Source organism: Chrysemys picta, chromosome 4 (assembly GCF_011386835.1).
Source record: "Chrysemys picta bellii isolate R12L10 chromosome 4, ASM1138683v2, whole genome shotgun sequence".
NCBI lineage: Eukaryota > Metazoa > Chordata > Testudines > Emydidae > Chrysemys > Chrysemys picta.
The window spans coordinates 124,503,837-124,528,525 of NC_088794.1; the positions used below are offsets into that span (position 1 = coordinate 124,503,837).

The window sequence follows — 24,689 nt, forward strand, 5'->3', positions numbered from 1 at the left end:
TTATAGTGAGCTCTCTTATTTGTTATTTATAAACAGGAAAAAAAACAAGAGAAAAATCCAGTTTCATTTCAACATGTGACGTGAAATTAAAACATGGGCAACTAAAGAGACACATTCCTTGGAACTTGCAGCTTGGTATTTAATTTAGCACTAAACTTTTAAGCATGTACTGGATTATATGTGAGCAGCATAAAGATCTTCAAACACTTGACAATTATTTCTAAACCAATTTTCTTTAAAACCTGTTAATAGCACTTGATATCATTGATGTCTAAATCCATGATCAGTTTCAGGTTTTAAAAAGAAAACATTTGGGTGCTTTTGAACACAAAATGGGTCTGAACAATTTCTTCAATGCCTGAAAGAAACCTTTCACACACATGCTGTAGGTATTTTGACATATTACTTCTGTGATTCATATAAGCAATATAATAATACTTCTGTTTCATCCTTGCTAAGCAGCTCTTTAATTCTGCTGAAGAAAACTGGTTTAAATTAGTACTGCTATTAAGAAAAAGATTAATATTTTTGCCTCGTTAAAACAATGCTACAAATGCTATCACCAGATTTTTTCAACTTGATGCTGTAAGCAATAATGGCTGTAGCAGAGAGATGAAATGGGAGAAGTCATGTTACATGGTATGACAGTGCATAACTTTTAGATTCGCAGATTATATTGACCTCACTGCACTGACTAAGCAGTATTTACAGAGAATAACTGAAAAGGTAGCCAGGGAAAGCAGAAAATTTGGATTGAAGATGAGAAGTCAAATTATGGCACTTGGAAAACAAAAGAAAGAGGTAAAGATCAAACTCAGAGACAAAGAACTACAACAAGTGGGAAAAAATTGTTTACCTTTGAGGACTAGTATCAAAGAATGGGAATTGTGAAGACAAAAAAAGAACAATCAATCAGACTAGCTGCTACTGCATTTGGAAAACTCTGAAATACCTGGAAGGCTCAAGACATTTAGATAAAAACAAAAATCAGTGTATATGAAACAACGGTCTTGGAAGTACTACTACACCTCTACCCCGATATAACGCTGTACTCAGGAGCCAAAAAATCTTACCGCGTTATATCGAACTTGCTTTGATCCACCGGAGTGCGCAGCCCCCTTCCCCCCCCCGGAGCACTGCTTTACCGAGTTATATCTGAATTCGTGTTATATCGGGTAGGGTTAGATCAGTGTATGTAGGTCGGAATGAGGGACTAGGAGGAAAGCTGACGAATGAAAGATTTTGACTGCAGAAATGAACTGGCTCATAGGAATACTGAGAGTTTCAAGACTGCAGAAGATTAAAAAAGAAGAAATAAGAAAAAGGTTAGGGCAAGAAATAATGCTGTTCCAGAAGATTCAAGGAAGACAACTTCAATGGTTTGGACACATGGCAAGAATGGACTTGGAAAAGTTACCATACATGGCGATACATACCAGACTCCAAGCAACTAGAAATGGAGGAAGACCGAAGATGTGTTGGATAGACACGGTCAAGAATGACAGAACAAAAAGGTTAAAGCTAAACAAAGCCGTGAAGCTGGTACAAGATAGAAAGAGTTGACAGACTTCATTCAGCCTGATCATCGCTATTGAGCTGATGGATGGGAATCAAAGAAAAGAGAAGACAAGTGCGAACTAAAATATGTAAATGGGAATTATGCAATTAACTTATTCATAAAATGTATGTGCCCCCTAGTTTAGGGGACTATTCTGGTTTGTGCACCTGTCAAAAGGAAATTTAAGTAGTCAAATATACAATGTTTATTAATTATAAAGAACAGACTCAATATATACATTTTATTTAGCATTTTGTGGGGCTGTTGTAATTTCATAGATCTCTTTTCTTTTTTAAATTTTCAGTGAAGTGTTAAGTATTCCTATAAAGTGACAGACTACTGTGGGAAGAGATGTTCTTTTCACCAAATAGGGAACACATGGCAGTAGCTGTGGAGACATTCCTTACATACTGCCTCACCAATATGCCTCATTTTTCACCAAGAAGAGTCACCCTTTAGGGCAGAAAGGGTATTCCAGTTTGATCACTGATAAATCCTGGCACATTGTAAGACTGACAGTTAATGCCCCTTCCAATATGGGGTTATGTCCACTAGGAACTGGACTGGGACTATTGGAAACCTTGGTGAAACTAGTCAAACAGACATTAAATGGTGATAAAGTCCAGACACTACCAACTGAGAATGGATTTAAACATTTTAGAGATAAATCCAATTACAAAAAGTGGTGTGTACTTACCATTACTTAAAATCTCCTCTAGCAAATCCTATTTTCATAATTCATAATGTTTTAACTAAAATATGAATATTTCAATCAATATTATTGCTTTGGCTCTGCAGAAAAAACTTGTTATGGTAGCAGGTAGCCTTTTTCCCTCTTGCAACAATGTCTACAGAAAATGAGTGCAATTAAAGTAGATATCTGATTATTATTGTCCATTAGATGTATTATGGAAGGGGCCAACTGAGAAGTGGGGGGCATTGTACAGAGCATTATACAAACAGGCTAACAGACAGAAAATCTTTGGATGGGTTTACTTAGGAGGGGATTTGCTAAACCGAAAGAAAGGAAGGTAGCGGGGACACTGAAGGGAGGAAGGGGGACAGGGCAGGGGAGAATAAGCAAGGGAGAAGGAGGAGGGTATGAAGGGCAGGCGTAGGCTGAAGTGAAGAGAAGATTTTTTAATTCAGAAGCTCAAATCTTTACACAAATAAACAATGGTTATAACTTCAAGATTTTCCCCATATTTCAAAATTGGGAAACTGTGGCACACAGACTTGCCCCAGGTCACTGAGGAAATCTGGGAATAGAACTCAGATTTCCGAACTCTCGGTCCTGTGCTTCAACCTATTAGCTCATGTTTTCTCTTCCACTAAGGAAGCTCTGAAATGCCAGCTTTGATTAAAAAATTTCCAACACATTTTATTACTCAAACAAGGAAAAAGTGCTTTTCACCATATGAATTCCGAGGTTGCTGTGTTGATTAAATTCAGTTGTGTACAGATGTCTCTTAGGTGAAAATCCAAGTAACATTTTAACTTCATAAAAATCATATAATATGGCAATGGACCAAAACAACCAATCAATTCACATCTGTCAAGCGCAAAGGACATCTCTTCATGCAGCAAACAAACAAAATTAACTTTATCTGAAGGTTTGTCAACAAGAAAGCAAAATCTCTGTTAGGAAGAAAGAGAAGGCAATTGCTAAACAAACTGGTGCAGCCCCTTTCCAGTTTTAGGAAGTGTATTTGTAGTGTATATTATGTAAGTCACATAGCTTTAACCTTGACCTAGTGTTACTTCTAGAGACTCAGCACTTCCAAAACATCAAATGAAAAAGTGCTGATTAGTACATAAAATAATGTTACATTACTTTTCAACTGGAATGACCAAATAGATGAGTCGTCAATAACAGTATTCAATTCAAGCAAATAATGAGAATTTCCATTCTGACACTGCCTATGCAGCATAAAGAAGGTACGGTTTGTTAGTTACTGCACACAGAGGACAAACAGTGGATAGCTTCATGTGACAAAGAAAGGCACCATATGGGGAGTTACATTTTAGAACTACAAATTAATCTTTTAGTAATACAAAAGCACTACAGTACTATGAGCTCTTTCTGGGTCAGACAACTATTTACTTTTGAAATGCTGAAGCTATTCCTTCAAATTAGACAGACATTTAGGTAAAGAGTATATGGCACTTTTAATTCCAAATTAATAATGTAACATTTACACAGGACTTTGCATGCTTTGTGTTCTTCATCAACAAGACTGCAGGAAACATTCAGCACAGAAATAAGTTAAGCTTTTCTTTTTCTTTCACCTTTCCCAGTACACCTCTACCTCAATATAATGCTGTCCTCAGGAGCCAAAAAATCTTACCGTGTTATAGGTGAAACTGTGTTATATCGAACTTGCTTTGATCTGCCCGAGTGTGCAGCCCCGCCCACCCAGAGCACTGCTTTACCGCATTATATCCAAATTCGTGTTATATCAGGTCGCGTTATATCAGGGTAGAGGTGTATGTGAAATCCTGTGGCAAGTCCCCATTTACTAACCAGTGGTATTTCACTGATGTCTTTAATCCCTAGCACAAAAGAAAATATTTTTTAAAAAAATGCAAGTTAATATATATTCTGGAATTTTTCATTTCAACTTTGTAGTTCACCTTTAAATGCCCTCCTTCATGTTCTATTGATTATATATGAAGATGTTACAGACCTGGTCATGTGGCTGGGCACTGACCAGACTACTGTGTTTTGATCCCAATCCTGGACCTGTGTAATCTTAAGATTCCCTTGGTCTGAGCATGCTCCAGCAATGTCTCCAGGGCCGCCCGCGGGGGAGGGGGGTGGTAAAGGGGGGCAATTTGAGAGTTTTTCGAGGGCCGTGGAGCAGGGTCCTTCACTCGCTCCGGGGGCCCTGGAAAACTCTCGTGTGGCCCGGGCCCCCGGAGCGTCTTCTGCTCCCAGTCTTCGGCGGTAATTCGGCGGCGGGGGGTCCTTCCGCTCCGGGACCCACCGCCAAAGACCCCAGGCCCCCTGAATCCTCTGGGCGGCCCTGAATGTCTCTGGGATGTCCTGGTAAAGCTGTCTTAGGGCCCCCAGAACCAGTGCTGACTCCCCACACCCCAAGACATCCCAGTGGCTTACACAGACTCTTTCTCATAACTCCAACTTCGTGGGCACTCTGGTTTATAGTTGTCCCCTCAGGGACATCTGACAGTTGAAGCACACAGACTTTGCAAAAGGATTTCTAAACACCATCACGCTTTACTTTAGACAGCAAAAGAGACACAGATCTAGGCAAACAATAAAATATCTGTAGGCTACTCCTTGCCTTACTTTCCTTACCAGTCTGGAGTATATTTAGCAGAATACTCTGACTAAATTCTAAGGGAGTCTAGGATCCCTTCTCTCACTTTTCCTCCGGCACATGGCTTCTCCCCAGGAACTTGGAATCTTGATCTCTGACCTCTGCAGTCACCATCTTTCTACTCTCTAAAATGGCCAATAAAAGAACCTTCCTTTTATAATTTCCAGACCCCTTTGTCCTATGAAAGCCTCAACTCCCTCCACTCAGATGATCAGTTGCCTGGTTATAGCACATCTGGAAGGTTCTTCTGGGCAGTAGCCAGCTCACTGACATAGGATGTCTCCATTTGCACAAAAGGCCATCAAGGTTTAATGACCCTCCGCTATTAGTTCTTTGTCAACATCTCTTGAATTTCAGACTAAGATGGAGGTAAAAACAGACAGCAGAAAAGTCAGACCAGTCTTACAATCAACATGAAGTTTGTAGTTCAATATGGATGCATAATGAATCCATATCAATCAGAATTCATGAACTGTACATAGATTCACCAAATCATCACAGAAGGTAACAGTAACATCAAGCCTGGTACAGTGCTAATTTCTTGATGGTTTTGCTTGAGCAATGGAAGAAGAAACAAAATGTCTGTTATTGCAGCAGGACCTTGTGAAATTCAATAAACCAGTTTTATTGGTAACATTTTTGGTCTATCACCTACAACACTCTTCATCTGTAAACCGTGCACCAGAGAAGCTATAGCTATGTAATCTTTGTAGAGAATGACACTCAGTTACTTACTAAAGCCTACAACAGTGCAGAAAGGGTTCAACAGAGGTTTAGGAAAAACAATGTGCCCAACAGAGCTAAAAATTCCTAACACTAACTATACTTGCATACAAAAATGGCAAATTTTTGCAAAAGTGAACCAAGAGAGGCAGGGATCCTGCCTTCCTAGAATTTCCAGCTTGATATCTATTGCATGCTGTTGGTTCACAATCAGTTGAGGTTGCGACCCTTAGATAAACATTTAGGTAGGACAGCACGAAGACATAAACAGGTTGTTCATAGGGCCCCAACGGAGAACTCTACACAAAAGTTCATAAGAACATAAGAATGGTCATACTGGGTCAGACCAATGGTCCATCTACCCAGTATCCTGTCTTCTGACAGTGGCCTGTGCCAGATGTTTCAGAGGGAATGAATAGAAGAGGTAATTATCAAGTGATCACATCCCCTGTCGTCCAGTCCCAGCTTCTGGCAATCATAGGCTAGGGACACCCAGAGTGTGGAGCTTAACCTCTGACCATCTTGGCTAATAGCCATTGATGGACTTATCCTCTATGACCTTATCTAATTCTTTATTGAACCCCATTATAATTTTGGCCTTCATAACATCTCCTGGCAATGAGTTCCAAAGGTTGACTGTGTGTTCTGTGAAGAAGTACTTCCTTTCGTTTGTTTTAAACTTGCTGCCTGTTAATTTATTTGGATGGCCCCTGGTTCTTCTGTTACGTGAAGGAGTAACTTTTCCTTATTCACTTTCTCCACGCCACTCTTGACTTTATAGACCTGTCATATCCCCGCATAGTCATCTCTTTTCCAAGCTGAAAAGTCACAGTCTTTATAACCTCATAGGGAAGCTGTTCCAATCATTTTTGTTGCTCTTCTCTGTACCTTTTCCAAATACAATTTTTTTTTTAAGACAGGTAGATCAGAACTGCACACAGTATTCAAGATGTGGGTCTATCATGGATTTATATAGTGACATTATGATATGACTATCTTATTATCTATCCCTTTCCTAATGGTTCCTAACTTTGTTAACCTTTTTGACTGCTGCTGCACATTCAGTGGACATTTTTAGAGAACTATCCACAACTCCAAGATCTCTTTCTTGAGTGGTAACAACTAAGTTAGATCCCATCATTTTGTATGTATAGTGGGGATTGTGTTTTCCAACATGCATTACTTTGAATTTATCAACACTGAATTTCATCTGCCATTTTGTTGCCCAGTCACCCAGTTTTGTGAGATTCTTTTGGAACTCTTCGCAATCTGCTTTGGACTTAAATATCTTGAGTAATTTTGTATCGTCTGCAAACTTTGCCACTTGACTGTTTACCGCTTTTTCCAGATCATTTATGAATATGTTGAACAGTACTGACCCCGGTACAGATCCTTGGGGGACACTTCTATTTACCTCTCTCCATTTTGAAAACTGATCATTTATTCCTATGCTTTGTTTCCTGTCTTTTAACCAGTTACTGATCCATGAGAGGACCTTCCCTCTTATCCCATGACCGATTACTTTGATAACAGTCTTTGGTGAGGGATCATTTCAAAGGCTTTCTGAAAGTCCAAGTACACTATATCACCCTTGTTCACATGACTGCTGACCCCTTCAAAGAATTCTAATAGTTTAGTGACTCTTAGTTTAGTCAACTCATGTTGACTCTTCCCCCAACAAATCACATTCATCTATGTGTCTGATAATTCTGTTCTTTACTATAGTTTCAACCAATTTGCCTGGTACTGAAGTTAGGTTTACTGGCCTGTAATTGCCAGCATCACTTCTGGAGCTTTTTTTAAAAATTGGCAACACATTAAATATCCCACAGACATCAGTACAGAAGCTTATTTAAGTGATAGGTTACATATCAATTAGTAGCTCTGCAATTTCATATTTGAATTCATTCAGAACTCTTGGGTGAACACCATCTGGTCCTGGTAATTTATTATTGATTAATTTTCCGATTTGTTCCAAACCCTCCTCTAATGACACCTAAATCTGGGAGAGTTCCTCAGATTTGCCACCTAAATAGAATGGCTCAGGTGTGCGAATTTCCCTCTCATCCTCTGCAGTGAAGACCAATGCAAAGAATTTCTTTAGCTTCTCCGCAATAGCCTTATCTTCCTCGAGTGTTCCTTTAGCACCTTGGTTGTCCAGTGACCCCACTGACTGTTTGGCAGGCTTCCTGCTTTTGATGTACTTAAATTTTTTTGCTGTCTGTTTTTGAGTCTTTTGCTACTTGCCCTTCAAATTCTCTTTCAGCCTGCCCAATTATACTTTTACATTTGACTTGCCAGAGTTTATGCTCCTCTCTATTTTCCTCAGTAGGATTTGACTTTCAATTTTTAAAGGATGCCTTTTGGCCTCTAACTGCTTCTTTTACTTTGCTGTTTAGCTATGGTTACACTTTTTTGGTCCTCTTACTAGGTTTTTTTAATTTGGGGTATACATTTAATATGAGCCTCTATTATGGTGTTTTTAAAAAGTTTCCATGCAGCTTGCAAGCATTTTACTTTTGTGACTGTTCCTTTTAAATTTCCATTTAACTCACTTCTTCATTTTTGTGTAGTTCCCCTTTCTGAAGTTACTGCTACTGTAGTTGGCTTCTTTGGTATTCCCCCCCAAGGATTTTAATTTTACTTATATTACGGACACTATTACTGAGTGGTTCAGCTATGTGCATCACAGACTGTGGGATCCATGCAGGCAATGCTTGAAGAACATTCACTTTTAATTAAACAGTCTTGTTCCTATATAAGACTATTACATTTACTCAAAATGCTCTGCTGTCAAACACACATGAATTTACTTTAACTCTTAATATTTCCACCAGCTGTTTAATTTTTCCTTCGCTAAAAGCGATAACCTGCACTCAAGTTCAAAGACTGGTAGAACTACATTATAAAAGAAATCTGCTATTTAAACAGAATTCTAATTGTTTAACAAATTACCCTAATTTACTGAAATCAAATCAAGGTACATTTATTAGTAAAATGTCAGCAATTACTGCAAATAAATTATGATTTAACTTAACAGCTGGGTCACAGATTTTTAACAATGACCAAAGTTTATTTTGATTACATCTGAGCACAGTGAGTGCAGTGTATCAGAAACACAGTTCGTTCTAAATTTATCATTGGTTAAAAATTATACGTCTACATTACAGCCTATGGTGGCATAACTTATGTCGCTCAGGGCTGTGAATAAACCACCTCCCCGGAGCGACATAAGTTATAGCGACATAAGTGCTGTGTGCACAATGCTAAGTTGGTGGGAGAACTTCTCCCGCCGACATTACCTCCGCGAACGGCAGAAGCTGTTTTATTATAGCGACAGGAGAGCCCTCTCCCATCAGCATGGAGCGTATTCACCAGACACACTGCAGTGGTGCAGCTGCATCAGTACAGCTGCACTTCTGCAACGCTGTAAGTGTAGACATGCCCTTAATAACCTTATGCTTTTTCACTTGTTCATTTTGCTTGAAGAATTTTTCAGTCCTACATTATTGATGAAAAACAGAAGTTACAGGTATGTCTTTCATTGTCTCTGAATTATGTCTATAAAATGAAATTAATATATGTTCTTCAAATGCTATTCTGGCTGTTCCCATGGGCATGACATGCATCTTGCTGATAGGTACAACACTATTTTAGGATCTTTTCCACCAGTATACTTTATGGATTGGAAGGGAAATGAACTGTGGTGAAATCCTGACTCCATCAAAGTCAATGGAAATTTTGCTATTGACCTCCATCGAGCCAGGATTTCACTTTTGATATGTACAGGTATGGGTTTATTTCATTCTTGTTGTTTTTTTTAATTAAACAAAGAAACCCATTTGTAGGATCATGGGAACTACAAGGTTTTCAGTGTATCCTTTTCACCATCATGTCTATGAGAAAATAGAGCTTGGAACATTCCGTTGTGGTTAAATACCATGTTATCTGATCACATCAATGAAAGCTAAACCGTGTAATCTAGTCTCTCTCAGTCCTCATAACGTTTCATGTGGAAACACTATAGGTGCTGCTGTTCTAAGGATGACTGCAAGCTGTTGTGTAATAAATAAGATCAGTTGTTTCAACTGGTCAAATTATCCCCTCTTACCCTTTCTATCTCCTGAAGGTACAGGAGGGCAATATCTCCAGCCTTCTCGTAGCACGTAATGATTTCTTGTTCACGGTCCGTGTGGAGGTTACTAGTTGAAGAGGAAATTGGCAACTTCTCTAGACAAAGACCTGAAAATAAAAAACACAGTTTTAAAAGGGACACTTAGGTTAAAACAATACTCCTGTTTGGGAACCATGCTAAGCTAGCCTCTGGCAACGTTAGAGGAGGAGGAGAACAAAAACGACTAAGGCATGGTGGTCTTGAACAGAATATAGCATCAAGACCACTACCCACTCCTATTTCCTATTTACCAGGGCCCCTTTAAGAACTCATTCAGTTTCTAGTTGCTTTCTCAGCCCAAAATCCTTTAATTCACTCTTCACCAAGATGGCACCAGAGTTGGTCACAAAAACAACTCAGAAGTCCCAAAATAAACACAAAGATTTCCCTGGGTTCCAGCTCCTCATAGATTCCGGTTTCCTGGGCTTCTCTTTTCTGACTGCCAGGCCTCATGCTTCCAGCAGTCCCCAGCTACATCTCTCAACTCCACACTCCCTGTTGCCTTTTATATGAATCACCTGATTCCTCTTATGTGGGCTCATCTTGTAACCAGGACTGGCTAAGCCTCAGGCAAGCCACCGTGTTACATACCCCCACCCCACCGCCCTCAGAACCATGCTGCACTCCCCAGGGCAGACTCTACCTGAAAAAATTCCCCCCTATTTCCCCCACTTTTTCTTATGTTACCAGCCCCTTCATGTCCAGGTCTGTACAGTTTCCAGCTCTTCACCATCCTGAGTTCACTAACCATGACATGCAGGTGATCTTGCTCCTCAAAGGCTACCTGGCGTTTATTAATTAACTGCTACCATGTACCCTATGGAGGAGCTTGGGCTACCCTGTTTCCCTTCTTATCCCACGGGTCATCATTTGGGTGCCTACCACCTCTCAGAAGGGTATACCACCCATGTGCTATGACAAGGTCTGCGTTCCTATTTCCTCCATTCTGGACTCTACTTGGATTTCCCCTACATCCCAGACCAGCACCTGTCTCCCAAGACTCCTTTCTGTCTGGAACAAATGCAGCTCCAAGGTTCGTCCATCCTCAGCTTCCTTTGTTTCACCGTTTCAGATACGAGGCCTGAAGCTTCTCCCTGCTCTACAGAGTGGGTCAGAACCTCCGTCTCTAGTGGTCCTCCTCCCAATATGGAGAGGTCACCAATCCCTGCTGGCAAATATGTACTATGCTGCCCCTCTCTGGACTGCCTGGGATGCTAATTCCCAGTCCTGGTGAAAACTGTTCCTACTGTCCTCAAATTGTGGTCGTCCCGTACCTTTCCCCCCACCCCCATACCAATCCATATGAGGGTAAGTCTTCTGCTTATGCCCTCTTCTCCCACACTGAAAACAAAGCTCTGAAGGTCTTGTCCCTCCCCTTAGCAGAAATAGCCTTTTTGGAGGGGACCTCAACTACCTTGCCTGACTAAAATAGCAGCCCACAAAGTCACACTCCATGACGGGGCAGTTTTTTCTGGATGTGTCCCACTTGCCTGCAGCAGAAGCACACCACTGGTAACTCTATCATCACCCCTCTGAAACTTTTCCCCTTGGTGACAATAAGGGATCAGTAGCTATTCTTTTACGGCATGATGATTGAGGTTTTCCCCTTGGTGACAATAAGGGATCAGTAGCTATTCTTTTACGGCATGATGATTGAGGTTAGTCCCCCTCCTTTCCTCTGTTGACTTCTCTGCCCTTGGGGTATCCTGGGTGCTGGCTTTATGTCAATATCAGAATGCTGGGCTAGACTCAGAGTGCCTATGTGCTCCGGTCCCTCTACCTCTAAATAGGCCTCTGCATTCTCTACCGTCTCCACCACTATTCAGGGTTGAAATCTTTTTTACCCAGGATTGTGTACCCCTAGGCAGAACATGCAGGAGCTGCTCTAAGACAACTAAGTCCATTATTCCCACTAACAAATTCATTTCCAAGCTCAGCCATTGGCCAGTTACATCCCATAGTGTCTGGATTACTGCATGGGGCTGGGCCTCTTGCAGAAACAGCTCTATCCGCAACTTCTATTCGTAACCCAAGCTGATCTAAGATGGCTGCTTTTAGATCAGGGTATGAGCTTGATAGGATATCACTCACGGCTCTATAAGACACTTGGGACGCCCCGGTTAAGAAAGGGTGGTCTGGCAGCCTAGGTGGAACTACCGCGGCCGGGGAGAGGTGCCTCCTCCCCCAGCCCCAACCCCGGAGCTGCCACAGCCAGGGAGAAGTGCCTCTTCCCCCAGGACTGGGCTTCTATGGCGAGAGGAGGCTAGGGGGAGTCCTCTCTCCCTGTTGTAGCCCTGGGGCAGCCTGCACCCCAAACCCCTCATCCCCAGCCCCACCCCAGCACCCGCACCCCCAGTCAGAGCCCTCACCCTCCACACCCCAACCCTCTGCCTCAGCCCCCTCGTGCATGCCAAACCCTTCATCCCCAACCCCACCCCAGTGCCAGCACCCCCAGCCAGAGCCCTCACACCCCACCCCTCTGCCCTAGCCCTGAGTCCCCTCCCACACCCAAACCCCTCGTCCCTGGCCCCACCCCCAGGCCCAAACCCCCAGCCAGAGCCACTGCATCTCCTGCCACTGTTGTTGGAAGGCAAACTGTACTTCCTGCTATTTCTGTTGGTTTTGTACAGGTGCAGGAGGAGAATCTGAGTTTTCTATTGCTGCTTTGCTAATAGGAGGACAAACACTTTCATCTCCCCTTTTTTTGGGTTGCTCCTTCTAGGACTACTTCTCTCCTTGGTAGCAGAGGGTTCAGAGATCCCGCTGACGACCTGGCATAGCACCATGACTACCATCCTGCCTCTATTTCCCCTTCAAGAACTCAGTTTCCAATCCCGCACCCCCAGTCAGAGTCCTCACCCTCCACACCCCAACCCTCTGCCTCAGCCCATGACTACCATCCTGCCTCTATTTCTCCTTCAAGAACTCAGTTTCCAGTCCCCTTCTCAGACCAAAATCCTTTAATTGAGTCTTTACCCAGCTGGCAATAGAGTTTGTCACGAAAACAACTCAAAAGCCTCAAAACAAACACAAAAGATTTCCCTGAGTTCCAGCTCCATAGCCTCCTGTTTTCTGGGCTTCCCTTTGCTTACTGGCCGAACTCGTGCCTCTGGCAGTCCTAGCCACTTCTCTCTATTGCACACCCTGCAGCTTCCTGCTGCCTTTTATACATGAAGCTCTTGATTCCTCTCAGGTGGGCTCATCTTGTAATGAGGGCTGGATTAGCCCCAGGCTCTCCAACCCAAGGGCACGCCACCCTTTTATAAGTATACTGTAGCATCTACTGCAGTAACTAACTCAGCCGAAGCAAGTTGCAGTATTTTTGTAAATATATGATGTATCATGACAGCCTAGTGCAAAAACATCTTTTTCCAGTATTTAAGTTATTCAACAGACATATCCTCTGCCCAGAAACCACCACAGTAGCCAAGGTAAGGTGAAATGATCAAGCTAATGGTTCCTTGATTTAAATGTCTGAGCAAGGCAAGAGCGTGGGTAAGAAGAAAGTAGCAAAGTATTTTGAAGACGAGAGTTCAGGAAGTTGAAGGTTGTAATGTTTGTATTTTTTCTTGTAGTTCAACACATTTTTCTCCCTTTGTTTTTTAACCACAAATGTGGGCAGATATGCTCTGGAGGCAGTAATCATAGTGTGCAGCCAGTAACATGCTGGAGCACATCTGACCATGACATTCCATCCTACAGAAAGTAGTGTTCATTGATGGGTAGGTATTAGAAGGACAGATACCAACAACACACACACATGCGCACGCGCACACACACACACACACACACACACACAGTGGAGCAACAAGTAACTTGTTAAATAATTTTATCAGTCTCACTATATAATTCCATGTATTGAAATATATAGTTAATGATACACAGGACTGAATTAAGCATCTTCAGGAACAACATATTGAAAATCAATGTAACAGCTTACGTAGCATAACATTAAACATATATCTAGTAGGGATAAGGAGGTGCTGCTTCCGTTATACAAGGCACTGGTGAGACCTCATTTGGAGTACTGTGTACAGTTCTGGTCTCCCATGTTTAAAAGGGATGAACTCAAACTGGAATGGGTACAGAGAAGGGCCACTAGGATGGAGGAATGGAAAACCTGTCGTATGAAAGGAGACTCGAGGAGCTCCGTTTGTTTACCCTAACCAAAAGAAGGCTGAGGGGAGATATGATTGCTCTCTTTAAATATATCAGAGATAAATACCAGGGAGGGAGAGGAATTATTTCAGCTCAGTACTAATGTGGACATGAGAACGAATGGATGTAAACTGGCGGTGGGGAAGTTTAGGCTTGAAATTAGACGAAGGTTTCTAACCATCAGAGGGCTGAAATTTTGGAACAGCCTTCCGAGGGAAACAGCGGGGGCGAAAGACCTCTCTGGCTTTAAGATTAAGCTTGATAAGTTTATGGAGGGAATGGTTTGATGGGATAATGTGATTTTAGTCAATTAATCAACAGCGTGCCATCCCTGGTAAATAGTATCAATGGTCAATGAGGGTCTGGCTGGAGTATCTTGCCTGCATGCTCGGGGTTCTACTGATCGCCATATTTGGGGTCGGGAAGGAATTTTCCTCCAGGGTAGATTGGCAGAGGCCCTGGAGGTTTTTCGCCTTCCTCCGCAGCATGGGGCGGGGGTCGCTAGCTGGAGGATTCTCTGCAACTTGAAGTCTTTAAATCACAGGATTTGGGGACTTCAACAGCTGAGTCAAGGGAAAGGGGGTGGGTCAGCTTTTGTGGCCTGCATCATGCGGGAGGTCAGACTAGATGATCACACTGATCCCTTCTGACTTTAAAGTCTATGAGTCTAAACAGTTTGGGCAAGATCCTTAGCCCTGCTCTGACTTCTTTACATAGGGTCTGAGGGCAGGATAGGCATAAAGGGACTCTAAAAACCCCAGATCTGGCTGGGAAGGATTCCCTCAGCACAGGCACGGAGGAAGGCAGCCATAAAACTAACTTTTCAAGCTCCCTTTCACAAGGCATGGCATTAAGGGCAACACCCTCAGTGTGGAGATTCTAGTCAGTGCCATGGTCCATAAGGCAATTTCCCTGGGCTGATCTACCAGGCATACCCCCAGGACTGTTGAAATTATGACAGGGCCTGCAGAGCAGCGCAGGATGAGGAGGGTGCAAAGATGGTTTAAAGCCACCTTAACTCTTCCCTCCACCGTGGCTAGGAGTTCTGTACTGTACTGCACCTCACAAGCACATTGCAGAATCTCTCCTTGTAAGAAGTATAAAAATGGCCAGAGGCAAACAGAAGCCTTGTTCCACAAAGAATATCAGCTATACAATGGATTTTAACAGTTATCTGGTACTCAATGCCAGGTACATGAGAGATGTATTAAGCCTTTTTTTAACATCTAACTCTCACCACATGTGCGAGAGCAATTGAATACCGCCTGCTATAACCAGATACCATTTGCTAGATAAATAATATCCATTATAATTATTTTCATGATATAACAGATCTAAATGCTATGCTGCATTTTAAAGTATTATTTGGGCCATGTTTAGAGCTGAATAATGCTACCACCATCTATTTACACCATATAAGAGTACAGGTTTTCTATTAATTCACTATCCACATCATTCAGATGAGATGAAGTGATTGGATCCTGCAGTATCCAGAGGTGGGCATTGTTACATTATCTAATAGCTTCCTTTTTACTGCAATTAGATGCCTCACTTACACCATCATCATCAATACCATTTTAAAAAAGCTGCATACATGGAAAAATATTGCTACATAAGCCAAGGGTCAGCTTTCGATATTTTACTAATGCCGATCTGACAACTGCCATCTTGGTCAGCACATTGGGAATGAACTGGAGACACGTTTCTACAGACTGAGCTACAGTGCCAAGCTGGAGACTGTAACAGACACGCATCCTGTATGGGTCAAACATCAAAGGGGACGTGTAACACACGCAGACCAGAGGATTATATCCATAATTGAGCAAAATACGTTTATTCACATATTGACTTAATATGAATATACATAAAATATGTTATTCTTTGCATGTCCTTTTAGTTAAGGAGCTCAAAATGCTTTACAAACATGTATTAAGCCCACACTCCTGTGAGGCAGGTATCATTACACTTAGGTTATAGAGGAGGAAATTGAATAAAGGAACTAACTCAAGACTATAGAGTATGTCTGTTCAGAGATAGAGAACATGTCCAGGACTCTAATCTCTCATTGCGATGCTCTAATCCAGGGGTTTTCAAACTTTTGTACTGGTGACCCCTTTCACATAGCAAGCCTCTGAGTGCGACCACCCCCTTAAATATTTAATTTGTAACATCATTATAAATCCTGGAGGCAAAGCAGGGTTTGGGGTGGAGGCTAACAGCTCACGACCCCCCATGTAATAACCTCGCGACCCCCTGAGGGGTCCCGACCCCCAGTTTGAGAACGCCTGCTCTAATCAGTACACAACCCTCACTTTCTACTGCAGTTTGTTAGCTAAACAATCCAAGTAGCTAAGATACAAATCCTTCAACCAAAAACAGTTTTCAACTATTGCAAACACAGGTTTTATAGATACTAGAATTTAAAAAGCCATTAGAAGTTGCTAGACTAACGCCTTCCAATATGCACATTTTATAACTAGTGTAGATGGTGGTATATATTTTAATCTTGGCCAGTTTAGCATGTTTTAAATTATACACTACCAGTCTCTGATGCCTAGCTCACTTCCTCCACTCCCTCTGCATGTGCTTCCCTGCCACCTTTTTTAGTAGCCAGATACACTGCCCAGTAACTTCGTTCTATTCCTCTAAACATACTGCCCTGACCTCATGCTCTTCTCCTCTGGAAATTCCTCTCTGCTCATGAGTGGCAGCTCTAGCTTCTGACAGTGGCTTCCATTTCCTCTTCTCCTGCAATGTAGCAGCAGCCACAAGCAGAGACAGCAAAACTGGTTTCTCTTCTTGGTTTGCAGCTGCCTTTCCAGGCTTTCTTTTTGTAATGGAAGGCATGGAAGAAGCAGCAAATTAGGAAAGCCAGTACCATGAGACCAGCCTGTCCACTCCACGCACTGCTATCAAATGTTCCATGGACCACACTTTGGGAATTATTGCAATACACTCATTTAATAAGCCCAAAGAAATGGACAGAAAAATACTCCATTTTACACATCAGTAAATGAACATGTGACATTTTTTAAAAAGGTGAATTATTTAACAAGCATCAAAAAGATGCCTGATCTCTCGAAAGTTTTTCAGTTCTAATATTCAGAATTTCTTGTCCAAACTACTATAAAAGTGCATCTTTGTAAGTGTGTCCCTATGCACAACACACAAGCTTTCAATAGATGTGCAAGGGAATACTGACAAATGTTCAAGCTGACTTATATAGTAATCGTTCCTATATAGTAATTTTTGTAAAAACTAAGCTAAATATTCTACCTACATTTAGGCTGAAACTTTTCCATTTGCCAATATATTACTAGACATGTTAAAAAAAAACATTTAAAGCTTTACATTGAATTTATGCTACCCAGGAACTTCTACAGAAGGTGTCTACACTTAAAATGATACTGCCGATCTGATTTTATTAAAATAACTTATTTCAACAAATTCAGTTTCTAATAGTGCAATCATCAAATACTCTGTCTTAACTATTTTTTAAAAATGCCTTCTAAAAAATAAAGACTTCTCCTGTTTCCTTGCTGGTATTTATAAAATACCTTTCTAGCAAGGGAGGGGAACACAGCAAAAAAGATAATGGTTCAGAGAAGAGCCAAGAAAATCATTAACAGATTAGAAAACTGTTAATTGAGCTCTTTGAGTCTATTTAGCTTAATAGAAGGTTAAGGGGTGACTATCACAGTTTATAAGTACCTATATAGGGAAGAAATATTTAATAATGGGCTCGTCAATCCAGCAGAGAAAGGTATACCACCACCCAATGGCTGAAAGATCAAGCTAGACAAATTCAGAGTGGAAATAAGGCATACATTTTTAAGTATGAGAGTAATTAACCAGTGAAACAATTTACCAAGGGCCATGGTGGAGTCTCCATTACTGACAATTATTAATCAAAATTGCATGTTACTCTAAAACATGCACTCTAGGAATTATTTTGGGGAGGTTCTATGGCCTGTGTTATACAGGAGGTAAGACTAGATTAGATGATCACAATGGTCCCTTCTGGCATTGGAATCTGTGAATAAAGGCCCAACCCCCCTTTTTTTTGTTCCTTTGTACATCATCTTTAAGAACTGTAATAAAATGACTGTGTCAAACATATACTATGTTATTTTAAATATAATCGTGTTCAGCTGCTCCTGTCGTGCTCATAAAAAAGTTTACTTAGTTTAAGTGTACTGTAAAACAGGGATGTCTGTCCTTTTAAGGGCTACAAGGCTTGGGGACAGTCAGCCAGCCCGGTTCTGCAGCAGTTCCCTGTTAAGAACTGGGTGGGGCCTGGTGGTTTTCAAGGGCTCAGGCGATTGCCTGATGAGCACCTGACTTCTATGAATGCTGAAAGAGCTCAGTTGAGGAAGGAGAGCTACAGGAAGCAAGTAGGCTCCTGTGGCAGGTCCTGGAGCAGGGAGACTCCCAGGCAAATGGTCTGTAGGACTGGGGAAGAGCTGCCAGGAACAGGGAGACTCTAGCAAGGAAGCCCCTGCATCTGGGGAAAGGACCTGGTTTAGTTGCTGCATTTATGTTACATTATTTATTTTGGGAGTGTTGCTGAAGATTGTCAGTGCCTCCAATAAATGAAGCCCGGAGAAAGAGGGCCAGATCCAGACTCTGAGCTGACTCCTGGGCTGGGTAGACAAGGCCAGCAGCTCAACAGTTACACAGTCAATTGGAATTTGGCCAAAAAACTTTTTTTTTTTTGGTAAAAATCAATCTTCTATAAAGCTTGCAACCAAAAAATTGGAGTTTCAATACTTAACAAAAATCCCAAAGAAATTAGTTTTTAAGCAACTAGACATTTTCATGCAGTATTTGATATGCCAACCCTGCAACACTAAGAACTAATGCTGGTTGGTAAATTTTCAGAGACATTTTTTTTGGTTGGAAAATGCCACTTCGTTGAAACCAAAACTTTTCACAGAAGCATATGAGTTTTGACAAAACTTTTGCCAGGAGGGTTTCTCAGGTCCAGGATAGAAGTTGGTGAGAGGGAAAGGAGCAGAATAGCCAATAGCGCAGTGGTTCGGGCACTTACCTGGGTTATGGAAAAATCAGCTTCAAATCCCTGCTCTCCCTGATTCAGAGCAAGGACTTGAACTTGGGTCTCTCCCAACCATTGGACTACTGTCTATTTTAGGGTGGGTCACTCTTTTTGCACAAAAAAATTCAAAGAGTCTCACTTTCATCCCAGTGCAGAACAAATCTAAATATCTAAACCTCGAATTTTTTGACGAAGCAGACCTATTAAGATCCTGAAAGTGAAACTAACTCCATTGTTTTTTCAAGTCCAAACGAAGAAAAAAAGCAATAGGAGCTTCATTACCAGTAAAAATGGATTTTTAAAATAGTTTCACCTTTAAAAATATACTACATAGGTACTCAACCGAGGAGTTGTGAACAGATCCAAGGCAGCTGCAACCACCTTCTCTTTATGGTTAGATAGGAGGATGATCTTGAAACTGTTTTCTGTAGTAACACAGGATCATGGTATGGAACAGGTTGAGAACTAAACATCTATGACATTATTAGCAACATAGGTAACTAAGTATTCCTTTAACATTTTTCTCTGAAGATCTACTTTGATGACCCCTGCCACAGGCTACTCATGTCTTTTCTTACTGCTGCTGAACACACAGATCTGATTACAATCCAGAGAGCTTAAAGTTAAATGCAGCATCTTTTGTGAACTGCAAAAGGAGTAACTCAACTGTTTCACCTGACACTTTCACTGAACCTAATGAGGGTTTGCCTGTTTCTGCAAACAGAACTAATTAATAGCCAATCACTTAGCTCATCAAATACAACATTAAATTTGAATATGGGGTCAGCAGCAGTCAAAAGAGTTTTACCTTACTCATCTTACACCCTCTAAATATAAACAGACATTTGACCAGGGAATGTGAGACATGAACCAGTCTGCAGCAATATGGGTGCAATCTGTGTAATGAAAGGGTCTAAACTTACATATGACATCTCTAGAGACAAGGAGGGTGAGGTAATATCTTTTATTGGACCAACTTCTGTTGGTGAGAGAGGTTATGTCTACAATGCAATTAGACACCCGCAGCTGGCCCGTGCCAGATGAGTTGGGCTCGCGTTGCTTGGGCTGAGGGGCTGTTTAACTGAGGTGTAAACAGTCTGGTTCCAGCTGCAGCCCAAGCTCTGGAATCCTCTCACCTCGTAGGATCCTAGAGCCTGGGCTCCAGCCAGCAAAAGCCTGATCAGTGACCTGAAGAAGAATTCTGTAGCTCAAAAGCTTGTCACTCACACTAACAGCAGTTGGTCCAATAAAACACCATCCACCCTCCATCTTGTGTCTCTAATATCTTGGGACCAACATGGCTACAACACCACTGCATATGACATCCCCCACATTCACACAGCCTTCTAGTTAGGTGGCCACAATTTGTCTTTTAATTTACTGTAATGTAATAACTAATGTTAACAAAAATAGTCTCCTCTAATAAAATGAAAATGTATGAGTTTTGCAGTTTTGGCAGAAGAGATTTACCTTTAAACTGCAATTTTCATTTGCATGCAGTGTTGCTGTAGCCATATTGGTCCCAGGATATTAGAGAGACAAGATGGGTGCGGTAGTATCTTTTACTGGACCAACTGCTGCTAATGAGAGAGACAAGCTTTCGAGTTACACAGGGCTCTTCTTCAGGTTTGGGGAAAAGTACTAAGAGTGTCACAGCTAAATATAAGATAGAACAAAGAGGTAAACATAAGTAGTTACATGTTCTAATGGACCATTCACTGTTAAGAGGCCAATTAACGACCCAGTAAGTCATAGGAGAAAAAGGGGGGCTAGTGGGTTACAGATTGTTGTAATAAACCATAATCCAGTGTCTACTATTAATCAATCAATATTATAATTAATATTATGGCTTACTACAATCTTTAACCCACTAGTCCCTTTTTTTGTCCCATGAATACGGAGGTATTAATGAACCACTTCCTCTTGAATGGTCCCTTAGAACAGTGGTCTCCAAAGTGGGGTGCGCAAGAGGATCCTTGCAGGCAGGAGGAGCGCTTTTTTTGGGGGGGGGGGCTTCATCGGTTTGGGGTGGTGGCAGGGGGTGTGTGCTCAAAATTTTTTTACTGATAGGGGTGCGCGATCAAAAAAGACCCCTGCCTTAGAACATGTGCTATCTGTTCAAACTTGCATTTAGTTGTGACAGTCTTCGTACCTTTCCCAGACCTGAAGAAGAGCTCTGTGTAGCTCAAAAACTTGCCTCTCTCACCAACAGCAGTTGACCCAATAAAATATATTACCTCACCCACCTTGCGTCCTAATTTTCATTTGCAAGCCCTTTCAGGAGACTCACTAATTCAAGGGCCAGGGGTAGCACCAGAAATTCATATTCCTACTCTGTCTTCTGAACTACCGAAACAGAATCAGCGATGGTACATAACATTTCAATAAACTTATTTGCCAGTTAACTAAATGTTTGTTATTTAAGCCTGTTACAGATAAGTGTTACGCTCCTCTAAAGAACAGTTTATCTTGAGTGTCCCATTGGAAAAGATATTCTACTTGCAAGAATCTCATCACTTCTTTCTCAAAGAAACAAAAATTTGCCAGGAAAAACAGAAAACAGATTTTCAAAATGGTCTACATTACAACCTTTATTTATTTTTCACTACATTTATTTAATTAATTCATCGTTGAAGCCTGTAGAACTTATTATTGGAGACAATATCCGCTTCAACCTTTATTAAAGCAGACTCCTAATATATCCTTCTAAAATAATTACTGTAGGGTAACAGCATCACTTTTTTCCCATCCTACCTTTGCAGTCTTGTCTGCCTCAATTTCCTTTACAATTACAGGGAATAAGATACAAGGGAAGTTCAGAACTGGGCAGACATCAGGCACAAACCATATAATAAAACCCTCTCAAGGTCTTCAATTATTCTGTTATGGATTCAGAATGTTTATCTCATTTCAGACACCATAAAATGTGTCAAGTTCCCTCAACATCCCCTCCCCCCAGTATACTAGACATTTCTGATTAAAAGGGTTTACTCATGAAAGTAAATATAAACCAATTAAATGGATACTTAAGATCCAAAATTAAACCCATCTTAAAACAGTGATCTGGTCTGCCAAAGGTGGCAGTTCTCAATCTCTGTTGCTGGCCTCCCTGCTTACAATAGACCGGGGGGTCGGAGCCCCTTCCCCATATTTCCTCAAGCCATACCCTGGCACAGTTAACTCCTCTATTTTTTTTCCCCGTACAGTACCTTCCCTCACTTTGTGTCTCTCATTTTGCCTCCATTTCATTTTATTTCTTCTCATATTTGTATTAATTTGAGCATTTTCTTGCTTTTGCTCCCTTGTATAACACGGCCAGTGACACATACTTTTGCTCCCTTGTGTAATACGGCCAGGGACACATGTTGTTACAGCTGAGTTGCATGCTGTGAGAGCACATACGAAATCTGAGCTGGTGAATGGTTTCCTGACCCTTTAGAGCATACATATTAGCTGCTCCTGTGGCTAGCTATATTGGGCACTGCTTTGCTGCAGGATGAGAAGGCAAATTTCAAGGATCTACCTACTGCTATATTTAAAGCAAAATGTTTGCCATAATGGTTTGGATAAAGGGCCATGCAAGTCCCCACCCCTCACTGTCCCTCACCCTCATCTGCTCATGTCCTTTCTGGACTAGACTAGCATGTCTCCAGGATGGGAAACAACAAGTTAAGGTATTGTTATAAGATGCCTATCATCCTGATGGCTAAGCATCAAGTGCAATTATGAAGACACAAAGAACCCACAATAACTGTTCCCAAGTACAATTTGATTTTAAATCCACCTCTGTCTGCAAATATGCCACTACTGTATTTATGAGTGACTCTGTGTAATACTTCTACTTTGCTGCTACAAGACCAGCCAGCAGAGGGAGCACAAACTAATCAAACACAGGTTTTTCCTAGAGCTGAGATAATGTAACTGATGATTGCAACTACACCAAGAAAGTACAAGCAAGTTGTGTTGACCTGTAGCTGTATTCCATATGAAACTGCAGATTTTAAAACAGATATATAGTGTTTGCCAAATGACAAAAACAGTATTTAAATAAATGTAATTTTAAACCTATGAAAGGGACTGAATGGAAAACAAAATTTAAAATGATAAACAGTATTTAAAGTATTTTTAAATTAAAGTTTGAGATCTTCAAGAAGTGAGTCTCAGAAACTCAGGAGGAGTAGGGGTTGGACCCATTTCTTATTCCAATTAAGAATAATATAAAATTTCTCTTTTAACAAAGGTTGGCAAAGTTCATATCTGTTTCTGAATTTTATAAAACATCTCAAATAACTCTTCTTGATACTCAACTTATTCATTTAATCAAAACAATCCTACATTTAACATCAAAACTGTGGTTTGCTAATGCTTTAACTACTATATATCACTACTGTAACTACTAGTCATCACTCAAATGAAAGCATAAAATAGATGAACACTGTAAAACAAGGAGGAATAAAGTACGAGTCTGAATGATCTATAAATATGCCCAGTGTCACAACATCTCAGAACTGCCAAAGTTTAAAGTACAAAATAGAAAAACTAACTGCTATGGCAAATTAATGCTACTAATGGCAACTATGACCTGGTATTACAGAGGTTTTCATTGTTTAGCTATAACTCTAAATATCCTCATAAAAATACCAGGTACAAAAGTGCCAATTTAACACTGATTCTTACAATTCAATTCTTACAGAAATGAAAAAGTTACACATCCGAATACAAAAATCCAGAGAGCTCTAGGCATGTTTCTTCCCTAAATCATTTCAGCACCAGAATTTCTGGCCAGGGTGAATAAAAATCAATGCTTTAAAAAATAAAAAAATCAGATTTTTTTTATTTAAATCGGATTTTTTTTAATAGAATGCTTTTTGAGGAAAAAACCTATCTAAAGATAATTTTAATTAAGATACATTATAGCTCAAAGATATCTCATCATGGAATAGGGATTATAAATTCTAATTCTATAGTACAACACAATATATTCATGTAACGTTTAAGAAAAGTTTTGTAAATGAGTTCCAATAGTTCATGGATAAGGGACCCAATCTTATGGTTACTCTTTCTATCTACCCAATGGGATTCAGTGCTCAGTCTAGAAGACACCATCAGAGATGCTTAGTTTTGCAGTTCTCAAATTGTGGATTTGTGTCTCCAGAGATAACATGCTTGTTAACAGAAAAAATGTTTTAAATAAATAAATAATATGTAGAGGTGAGAAACAGTTAAATAAAACTATATAAATGTCTGTCTGGTGATGTTTTCCTCCTAATACAGCCTGGCAAGAAAATCCTCCAAATATTAATGATTAACATGTTGAATTGGAGATAGTTCACCTCCGAATGACTTCATAAATATTTCCTTCAATTACCTTTGGTAAATTAAATAACCAATCATTCATTTTCTGATGTAGCTGTAAAACTAATTTGAAAAGTTTTCAAAATAAATCTCTTAAAAAATGTATAGTGTGTACCTTCTAAAAATGAAACCTACATCTATCTCTGAGTTGTGAAGAATATGTATTAAAGTTTTAACAATCAACAAGAATGCACTTTTATGTAGAAATCCATGATTAAATTGAGTTTTCCTAAAATCCATGATTAAATCAAATCTACCGTTTCTGGCATATGTGATATGCACGCCAATAACATCTGAAGCAGAGCTGGGCAAAGAAACATTATT

General features: G+C 40.6%; 1 protein-coding gene across 11 annotated transcripts in view; it reads right to left on the bottom strand.

Annotated features, from left to right (window-relative positions):
* Positions 1-24,689, bottom strand: part of TTC7B (tetratricopeptide repeat domain 7B) — a 326,149-nt gene that overhangs the window by 260,362 nt on the left and 41,098 nt on the right. For all 11 annotated transcript variants that reach the window (XR_010601134.1, XR_010601135.1, XM_042858600.2 and 8 more), the window contains one exon: positions 9,734-9,864. Coding sequence is in view for 7 of the 11 variants with exons in the window: in XM_042858600.2 (XP_042714534.2) it covers positions 9,734-9,864 (131 nt within the window). In the remaining 4 variants the exon portion in view is untranslated. The remainder of the gene's footprint in view (positions 1-9,733; positions 9,865-24,689) is intronic.